This window comes from Salvelinus sp. IW2-2015, unplaced genomic scaffold (genome assembly GCF_002910315.2).
Source record: "Salvelinus sp. IW2-2015 unplaced genomic scaffold, ASM291031v2 Un_scaffold6990, whole genome shotgun sequence".
Taxonomy (NCBI): Eukaryota; Metazoa; Chordata; class Actinopteri; order Salmoniformes; family Salmonidae; genus Salvelinus; species Salvelinus sp. IW2-2015.
In genome coordinates this window covers 7136-17828 of record NW_019948251.1, presented here as the reverse complement: position 1 = coordinate 17828, position 10693 = coordinate 7136, and the positions used below count along the sequence as shown (strand labels likewise).

The window sequence follows — 10693 nt, the reverse complement described above, 5'->3', positions numbered from 1 at the left end:
AGGTTTGAGTAGAGACCATAAACCTAAGGTTTGAGTAGAGACCATAAACCTAAGGTTTGAGTAGAGACCATAAACCTAAGGTTTGAGTAGAGACCATAAACCTAAGGTTTGAGTAGATGGCTGAATCTTTTAACCACGTGGTTAAACTCTTAGACTATCGATACCGACAGAATAAGAACAAGTCTTTGATATTAATTACTAGTCTGCAGCTAGGAATTCGGTATCATTGAACGCGAAGACCGACAACCGCCGAAACATCTATTCTATAACGACATGAATGAATGTCACTCTGAACTATCCATTCTAACCACAGCAGAGAGAGAGAGAGAGGGCGAACAGACTCTCCAACAGAAACAAACTTCTCAACAGAGATCCCGATGACACACTGAGCGTAAATATTTATATTGATTGATCAATTGTTCCTGAATGAGTGAGCGTTTATGTGCAAAGGATTAGCATTTCAATTGTTATAATTGTCACTCTGTCTAACAAGCCGCCATACCGGTTTAGCCCACTAGGGCACATCCCCCTATCATTTCTTTGTAAACATCTATTTTGTTTGTTTGTGTGATGCATTTCTGTGAATTATTTAGTTAGTAAATAAATATGACTCATAGTGAAGACTGGGTTCGTGCAGATAACCAACAATTTACGACGTTTGGAATGAGACTGACATGAGGTAAAATAATAATTCATTCATTCGAAGACTAATTGATCAGATATTAAAAGATCTGAAAGTTATATTAGGAAAATTATAACATGTAATCTGAATATTTTCCTTATTTGCCCCGACTTCTTAGTTAATTACAGTTACATGATTAATCCGTTTAATCACATAATAATAATTACAGAGAGTTATTTGATAAATAAGTCTTCAGTTTTAATAATGCCAAAGACACGACACCCCACAATACATGCCACCAGAGGTCTCTTCACAGTCCCCAAGGCCAGACCAGACTATGGGAGGTGCACACAGTACTACATAGAGCCATGACTACATGGAACTCTATTCCACATCAAGTAACTGATGACAACAGTAAAATTTTATTTTAAAAACAGATTTAAAAAAAACANTCTGTGAGTCTCCTTCTGTCTCCTTTAGACAGTGTGTTGTCATGTAGTTTAAAGTGGAATCTGACAGTAGTCTCTCTATCTGACTCCTTTAGACAGTGTGTTGTCATGTAGTTTAAAGTGGACTCTGACCAGTAGTCTCTCTATCTGACTCCTTTAGACAGTGTGTTGTCATGTAGTTTTAAAGTGGGACTCTGACCAGTAGTCTCTCTATTGACTCCTTTAGACAGTGTGTTGTCATGTAGTTAAAGTGGGACTCTGACCAGTAGTCTCTCTATCTGACTCCTTTAGACAGTGTGTTGTCATGTATTGTTTAAAGGTGGAACTCTGACCAGTAAGTCTCTCTATCTGACTCCTTTAGACAGTGTGTTGTCATGTAGTTTAAAGTGGGACTCTGACCAGTAGTCTCTCTAATCTGACTCCTTTAGACAGGTGTTGTTTCATGTAGTTTTAAAGTGGCACTCTGATCAGTAGTCTCTCTATCTGACTCCTTTAGACAGTGTGTTGTCATGTAGTTTAAAGTGGACTCTGACCAGTAGTCTCTCTATCTGACTCCTTTAGACAGTGTGTTTGTCCTGTAGTTTAAAGTGGCACTCCTGACCAGTAGTCTTCTCTATCTGACTCCTTTAGACAGTGTGTTGTCATGTAGTTTAAAGTGGCACTCTGACCAGTAGTCTCTCTATCTGACTCCTTTAGACAGTGTGTTGTCATGTAGTTTAAAGTGGGACTCTGACAGTAGTCTCTCTATCTGACTCCTTTAGACAGTGTGTTGTCATGTAGTTTAAAGTGGGACTCTGACCAGTAGTCTCTCTATCTGTCTCCTTTAGACAGTGTGTTGTCATGTAGTTTAAAGTGGGACTCTGACCAGTAGTCTCTCTATCTGTCTCCTTAGACAGTGTGTTGTCATGTAGTTTAAAAGTGGGACTCTGACCAGTAGTCTCTCTATCTGTCTCCTTTAGACAGTGTGTTGTCTGTAGTTTAAAGTGGCACTCTGACCAGTAGTCTCTCCTTCTGTCTCCTTTAGACAGTGGTGTTGTCATGTAGTTTAAAAGTGGACTCTGACCAGTAGTCTCTCTATCTGTCTCCCTTTAGACCAGTGGTGTTGTCATGTAGTTTAAAAGTGGGACTCTGACCAGTAGTCCTCTTATCTGTCTCCTTTAGACAGTGTGTTTGTCATACAGCTGACCATCATGCAGAAAAATAATTTCTGTCTCAGACACCCCATACTGTACACACACATACACACGTAAACCACACACACCTGTTTGATGTGTCAGACACCAGTCTGTAGTGACAGACTTAAAATGCTTCTGGGTGGCCAGAGAGACAGAAACACCATGCTGAACAGGACCTGAAACGCTGTCTCACACACACACATACACACACGCACGCACGCACACACACACACACCATGCATACACACACACGCACGTGCACGCACACACATACACACACACACGCACGTGCACATATACACACACACACCACGCACGTGCACGCCCACACACCACAAACACACACACACACAACACACGTGCACGCCACACACATAGCATACAACAAAAACACAACACACTTTCACCGTCAAAACTCACACACACACACCGCATCTCTCATATCACGGCACTGCTGTCAGTGTTAGCCAAAATTAAAGTGAAATCAGTCCTAGTTACTACTTAGAGAGAGTGTATCTTTCTCTAGAGTGGTTATTAATAGAGTGTGTATCTTTCTCTAGAAGGTGTTATTATTTAGAGAGTGTATCTTTCTCTAGAAGTGTTGTTTATTTAGAAGTGTGGATGTTTCTCTAGAAGTGTTATTAAATTAGAGTGTGGTATCTTTCTCTAGAAGTGTTATTACTCAGAGAGAGTGTATTTTCTCTAAAGTGTTATTATTTAGAGTGGTGTATCTTCTCTAGAAGTGTTATTATTTAGAGTGTGTATCTTTCTCTAGAAGTGTTATTATTTAGAGTGTGTATTTCTCTAGAAGGAAAGTGTTATTATTTAGAGTGTGTATCTTTCTCTAGAAGTGTTAATTATTTTGAGTGTGGTATCTTTTCTAGAAGAGAAAGTGTTATTATTAGAGTGTGTATCTTTTCTTAGAAGTGTTATTATTTAGAGTGTGTATCTTTCTCTAGAAGTGTTTTATTTAAGTGTGTTATCTCTCTAGAAGTGTTGATTGATCTTTCTCTAGAAGTGTTATTATTAGAGTGTGTATCTTTCTCTAGAAGTGTTATTACTTAGAGAGAGTGTATCTTTCTCTAGAGTTGTTATTATTAGATGTGTATCTTTCTCTAGAAGTGTTATTATTTAGAGTGTGTATCTTTCTCTAGACAGTGTTATTATTTAGAGTGTGTATCTTTCTCTAGAAGTGTTGTATTTAGAGTGTGTATCTTTCTTAGAAGTGTTATTAATTAGAGTGTGTATCTTTCTACGGAAGTGTTTATTATTTAGAGTGTGTATCTTTCTCTAGAAGTGTTTTATTTTAGAGTGTGTATCTTTCTCTAGAAGTGTTATTATTTAGAGTGTGTATCTTTCTCTAGAAGTGTTTATTATTTTAGAGTGTGTATCTTTCTCCGGAAAGTGTTATTATTTAGAGTGTGTTTCTCCAGAAGTAAAGTGTTATTTAGAGAGTGTGTAAATTGTTATTTATTCAGAGAATGTGTATCTTTCTCTCTGGTGTGTGTGCCTGTGGTGTGTAGCTTAGGGTCGTCTGGCGGTGTTGCTGTGCAATGTGCGTCCCTGTCGGGTGAAAGGCGTGTCTCCACGGCGATGGTTCTCTGTGGCTCCGCCCTAAATGCCCATGATAACGATGATGACGCCAGGTGGAGTTTCTGGAAGCCCACTAACGCTGTACCTGGCGATAGGGTCACTTTCACGATTATCCCTGGTAACTACACACACACACACACACACACCACACACTAACATTCCTCTTCTATCACCCTGGTAACTACATTCCTCTTTCTATCACCCTGGTAAACTACATTCCTCTTTCTACACCCTGGTAACTACATTCTTCTTTTCTATCACCCTGGTACTTCATTCCTCTTTCTATCACCCTGGTAACTTCATTCCTCTTTCTATCTATCACCCTGGTAACTACATCCTCTTTATATCTATCACCTGGTAACTACAATCCTCTTTCCATCACCTGGTAACTTCATCCTCTTCTTATCAACCCTGGTAACTTCATTCCTCTTTCTATCACCCTGGTAACTACATCCTCTTTCTATCTATCACCCTGGTAACTACATTCCTCTTTCTATCACCCTGGTAACTTCATTCCTCTTTCTATCAACCTGGTAGCTACATTCCTCTTTCTATCTATCACCCTGGTAACTACATGCCTCTTTCTATCACCCTGGTAACTTCATTCCTTTTTCTATCACCTTGGTAACTACATTCCTCTTCTATCCCCTGGTACTACATTCCCCTTTCTATCACCCTGGTAACTACATTCCTCTTTCTATCTATCACCCTGGTAACTACATGCCTCTTTCTATCACCCTGGTAACTTCATTCCTCTTTCTATCTATCACCTGGTAACTACATGCCTCTTTCTATCACCCTGGTAACTTCATTCCTCTTTTTAATCACCCTGGTAACTACAACCTCTTTCTATCACCCTGGTAACTACAAGCCTCTTTCTATCACCCTGGTAACTACAAGCCCTTTCTATCACCCTGGTAACTACAGCCTCTTTCTATCACCTGGTAACTACATCCATCCTTTATGCACCTGGTAACTAATGCCTTTCTATCACCTGGTATACATGTTCTGTTTTGTTTCTATAACTGCAAGTGAATCCTTAACTTGAGGCTAGGGCCAATGTGAAGTAGGGTTATTGAGTTTAGGGTTAATAATATGTAATGTATCCTCCTGTCCATAGGGGAGCCAGACCGGGAGCTGAGCCCCAGAGAGAAGGTGTGTTAGGGATAGAGTTAATAATAATATGTAATGTATCCTCCTGTCCACTAGGGAGCCAGACTGGGAGCTGAGCCCCAGAGGAAAGGTGTGTTAGGGTAGAGTTAAATAATAATAATATGTAATGTATCCTCCTGTCCACTAGGGAGCCAGACTGGAGCTGAGCCCAGAGAGAAGGTGTGTTAGGGTTAGAGTTAATAATAATAATATGTAATGGTATCTCCTGGTCACTAGGGGAATCATACGGGAGCTGAGCCCAGAGAGAAGGTGTGTTAGGGTTAGAGTTAATAATAATAATATGTAATGTATCCTCCTGTCCACTAGGGGAGCCATACGGGAGCTGAGCCCCAGAGAGAAGGTGTGTTAGGGTTAGAGATAATAATAATAATATGTAATGTATCTCCTGTCCATAGGGGAGCCAGACTGGGAGCTGAGCCCAGAGAGAAGGTGTGGTTAGGGTTAGAGTTAATAATAATAATATGTAATGTATCCTCCTGTCCACTAGGGAACAGAACCGGAGCTGAGCCCCAGAGAGAAGGTGTGTTAGGGTTAGAGTTAATAAATAATAATATGTAATGTATCCTCCTGTCCACTAGGGAAGCCAAGAACGGGAGCTGAGCCCCAGAGAGAAGGTGGTGTTAGGGTTTATAAATGTAATGTATCCTCCTGTCCACTAGGGGAGCCAGACCGAGAGCTGACCCAGACAAGTGCGTGTGTAACCTGTGTCGTGTCTTTGGCATCATTAAACTGAAGATTAGTCTTTATCAAAGATTCTCTGTAATTATTATTACGTTATTAAACTGATTAATCATGTCATTGTAATTAACTAGGAAGTCGGGGCACCAAGGAAAATATTCAGATTACAAAGTTATAGTTTTCCTAATATAACTTTCAGATATTTTAATATCTGATCACTTAGTCTTCTGATTAATGAATTATTCTTTACCTCACATTAGTCTCATTCCAAACGTCGTAAATTGTTGGTTATCTGCACGAACCCAGTCTTCCCTATGAGTCATCCATATATCAATTGTCTTAATTCATTTATTTATTAACTAAGTAATTAAATCACAGAAATGCACACACAAACAAACAAAGTACATATGGTTACAAGGAAATGATAGGGGAATGTGCCCTAGTGGGCTAGACCGGCATGGCGGCTTGTTGGACAAAAGACTGAGTGGCGCGAAAGATAAAAGACACTACAAAGTTGATAATTATAACAATAGGAAATGCTAATCCTTTGCACATGAACGCTCACTCATTCGGGAATAATTGCAATCAATATATATTTATGCTCAGTGTGTCACGTGATCTCTGTTGGAATCGTCCTTCTTTCTGTTGGAAGATGTGATAGAATGGGTACTTCAGAGTCCCATTCAGAAATGTTGTATTAGAATAGATGTTTCGGCGGTAGTCAGTCTTCGCGTTCAATGATACCGAATTCCTAGCTGCAGACTAGTAATCAATATCAAAGACTTGTTCTTATTCTGTCGGTATCGATAGTCTAAGAGTTTAACCACGTGGGATGGTTAAAAGATTCAGCAATCTACTTAAACCTTATTTCCCTCTGTGATAGAGGTACTGGTCTGGTCTCAAACCTTGGCCCTCTCGTTATCGAGGTAAGCTGGTCTGAAAACTCAGGTGGGGGTTTTATTCGGAACATAGAAAAGGGCTGTCTCATGACGCCAGATCATAACTGTGCTCAGGGGGCGGTCCTCTGATTTAGTTCAACTCCAAAGGGAATTGGAGTTTCCTTCATTAAACAGTCTAAAATCACATTACATAATTTCACAAATAGTTTCATCTTTACTCATTCATTTTATACAACAATTAGATGTAAGCCTCATAACTGAGACTGTTGTATAAACAGGGTTATGGTAATGTGGCTGTATTGTCTCTCATGAGTTTCACAAAATTGTACCAAACGGACCAGTTTGTAGCTGGATTCTTCACCGATCTTTTATACATTCTCCAGAACATAAATATTGTTCGGACCTCCGGTTCTGTGAGGTGAAAGAAATTCCTTTGTTCTCTCTGTGAAAACTCCCTCTCTCTCTATAATCTGGCCATGAGGAGAGGATCTCCTCTAGGAATTTATGACCTCTCTGACCATAGCAGCCTGGGTGTAGGAGACAGAGAGAGGGGGATTGTGCAGAGGTAGGGGGGTGGTGCTCGCTGTGTCCAAAGAGGGCAACGTCATGACACCTGTGTGTGTGACCTTTAACCTACCTGTTCTTTAGGAATGTGTCGTAGCGCGCTGACAACCGTGCGGGGGGCGGGCTCTCCCAGATCCACTTCCTGGACATAAAGGGCCCCAGCCAATGGGTGGTAGCGGACGCCAACGATCCGACCAATCCGCAGGTCGAGGCGAGACACGTCCATGCGAGGCTCCTCCTCTAACGCAGACTCAGATTTTGTTCTCTCCCTCCTCCCTGAGATAGAGGGAGACAGAGACAGAGAAAGAGAGGGAATTGAGAGAGAGAGAGAGGGAGCGGGGCCTTCGCCAGGATTGCAATCTGAGCCCTGTACTCTTCAATATTTATTTCAACGAATTGGCCACTATTCTAGAAAAATCCTCAGCCCCTGGTGTTACATTTACATTTACATTTACATTTAAGTCATTTAGCAGACGCTCTTATCCAGAGCGACTTACAAATTGGAAAGTTCATACATATTCATCCTGGTCCCCCCGTGGGGAATGAACCCACAACCCTGGCGTTGCAAGCGCCATGCTCTACCAACTGAGGGACCAATGTGTTAGTCTTCACATTTCAGAGGTTAAATGCCTACTCTTCGCAGATGACCTATGCCTGCTGTCACCCACAGCACATGACGCTACAGCAGAGCCTGGACCTGCTAGAGCAGTACTGCCAGACCTGGGCCCTGGCAGTAAACCCCAAAAAGACTAAATAATGATTTTCCAGAGAAGATCCAAGTCTCAGGGAATTAGACCAAAGTTCTCAATTGGTACAAAATATATAGAGTACTGCACACACTACAATTACTTTGCTTTATATATATATAGAGTACTGTACACACTACAATTACTTTGGTTTATATATACAGTGGGGAGAACAAGTATTTGAAACACTGCCGATTTTGCAGGTTTTCCTACTTACAAGCATGTAGAGGTCTGTAATTTTTATCATAGGTACACTTCAACTGTGAGAGACGGAATCTAAAACAAAAATCCAGAAAATCACATTGTATGATTTTTAAGTAATTAATTTTTTATTTTATTTTATTTGCACCACCCTCTCTACAGAGTTATTTGTCTGTAATCTTCAGTATAGAGTCCTAGCTGCATTACATCTAATAAAAGAGATTATCCAGAAGTCACTGACAAACTGACTCCTAACTACTGATTGGGGATTTGTCTGTCTCAGTTGGGATGTCTCGGTTAGCAAAGTATTGATTGGAGATTTTGTCTTCTCTTTTACATTGATTGACATTAAACCATTGCATTGGTCACAGTTGTCTATCTGTGTGTGTGTGTGTGTGTATGTGTATGTGTGTGTGTGTGTGTGTGTGTGTGTGTGTGTGTGTGTGTGTGTGTGTGTGTGTGTGTGTTGTGTGTGTGTGTGTGTGTGTGTGTGTGTTGTGTGTGTGTTGTTGTGTGTGTGTGTGTGTGTGTGTGTGTTGTGTGTGTGTGTATATGTGTATGTGACTCACCCTTTCTCTCTCTCTCCTCCTCCTCCCATCTCTTTCCCTGCCGGGGCCAGGTTTGGGGTTGGTGCCGGGGGCAGACAGGGCAGCTGTGGACCCCGGGGCAGTAAGTTTGGAGGCGGCTGCTGCTTTGGCTGGAAACACACAGAGGGTATAAAGCAACCAATCAGTGAGCCAGTCAGTAAACCAGACAGTTAACCAGTCAGCCAGCCAGTAAACCAGTCAGTCAGTAAGTCATTAAACCAGTAGTTAACCCAGTCAGTCAACCAGTCAGTGTGGCAGTAACCAGTGAGTTAACCAGTCAGTTAACCAGTCAGTCAGTCAGTCAGTCATTAAACAATCAGTTACCAGTCAGTAACCAGTCAGTCAGTGATCCAGTCAGTCAGTATAACCAGTCATTTAACCAGTCGGTCAGCCAGTCAGTCAACCAGTCAGTCAGTTAACCAGTCAGTTAACCAGTCAGCCAGTCAGCCAGTAAACCAGTTAGTTAACCAGTCAGTTAACCAGTCAGCCAGTCAGCCAGTAAACCAGTTAGTTAACCAGTCAGCCAGTAACCCAGTCAGTTAACCAGCCAGTCAGTTAACCAGTCAGCCAGTCAGCCAGTAACCATTCAGATAAGCCAGTCAGTCAGGTCAGTCAGTCAGTCAGATAACCAGTCAGTCAGTTAACCAGCCAGTCAGTTAACAAGTCAGCCAGTAAACCAGTCAGAGAACCAGTCAGTCAGTTAACTAGTCAGTCAGTTAACAAGTCAGCCAGTAAACCAGTCAGATAACCAGTCAGTCAGTCAGTCAGTACCTTTCTTCTTCTGTTGTTTCTCAGTCAGTAGAATCTTCAGGTCAGAGATGTCTTTCTTCAGCTTAGCGTTCTCAACCAACAGTTTCTTCTCTTCTCTCACCGTTTTCTGCAAGACTACAGAGAGAAAATACTTATTGACATGTTATAGACACGTATTAACATGTTATAAACACTTAATGACGCTTTATAAATTATTTATTAATGCTTTACAAATACATTGTAAACGGCAAAGCCCAGACTCTGCATCGTTAGAGAGAGAAACAGAACGAGAGACAGAACGAGAGACAGACAGAGAAAACAATGAGAATGAGAGAGACAGACAGAGAAAGAGGCAGACAGAGAGACAGACAGCAATAGACAAAGAGAGAGAAACAGACAGAGGCAGATAGAGAGAGAGGCAGATAGAGAGAGAGGCAGATAGAGAGAGAGGCAGATAGAGAGAGAGGCAGATAGAGAGAGAGGCAGATAGAGAGACAGACAGCAATAGACAGAGAGAGAGAAACAGACAGAGGCAGATTGTGAGAGAGCGAGATACAGAGGCAGACAGAGAGAGAGAGAGAGAGAGAGAGAGGCAGACAGAGGCAGATAAGGAGAGCGAGAGACAGAGAGGCAGACAGAGAGGCAGACAGACATACAGTGTTTTCTTACGTTCCTTATCCTTCAGTAGCAGCACCTGTGTTGTGAAATACTCCATGATCATTTCACTCTCCTTGGGGTCCAGCTTCCCCAGAGCTGACAGACCTGGTATACTGGGGGAGAAAGAAAGCTCAGTCATCACTATTGCCTCAATCAATTAATCCCATTTTTAGTGGTCAAATACACAAATTGAACAGCTGTTATTGCCGGTGTAGTGAAATGCTTGTGTTCCTAGCTCCAACAGTGCAGTAGTATCTAACTAAATGCTTGTGTTCCTAGCTCCAACAGTACAGTAGTATCTAACTAAATGCTTGTGTTCCTACTAATCCAACAGTCAGTACGTATCAGATAAATGCTTGTGTTCCTAGTCAAAGTGGCAGTAGTATCTAACTAATGCTTGTGTTCTAAGTTTCCAACAGTGCAGTAATATCTAGATAAATGCTTGTGTTCCCTAGTCCAAAGTGCAGTAATATCTAGATATAATGCTTGTGTTCCTAGTCCAACAGTGCAGTCGTATCTTAACTAAAATGCTTTGTGTTTCTAAGCTCCAACAGTGTAGTAGTATTACTAAATGCTTGTGTTCGCTGCTGCCAACAGTG

The 10693-nt window shown here is 41.4% G+C and overlaps 1 protein-coding gene across 1 annotated transcript; it reads right to left on the bottom strand.

The window, feature by feature from the left end:
• Positions 1-7202: 7202 nt before the first annotated feature.
• On the bottom strand, positions 7203-10248 carry LOC112079135 (aminoacyl tRNA synthase complex-interacting multifunctional protein 1). Its single transcript, XM_070442240.1, has 4 exons — positions 10107-10248; positions 9459-9572; positions 8666-8797; positions 7203-7429 (listed from the first exon to the last, which is right to left on the bottom strand). Exons 1-4 carry the CDS (start codon positions 10231-10233, stop codon positions 7218-7220), a joined length of 585 nt encoding a protein of 194 aa, XP_070298341.1. The 5' UTR covers positions 10234-10248; the 3' UTR covers positions 7203-7217.
• Positions 10249-10693: the final 445 nt, after the last annotated feature.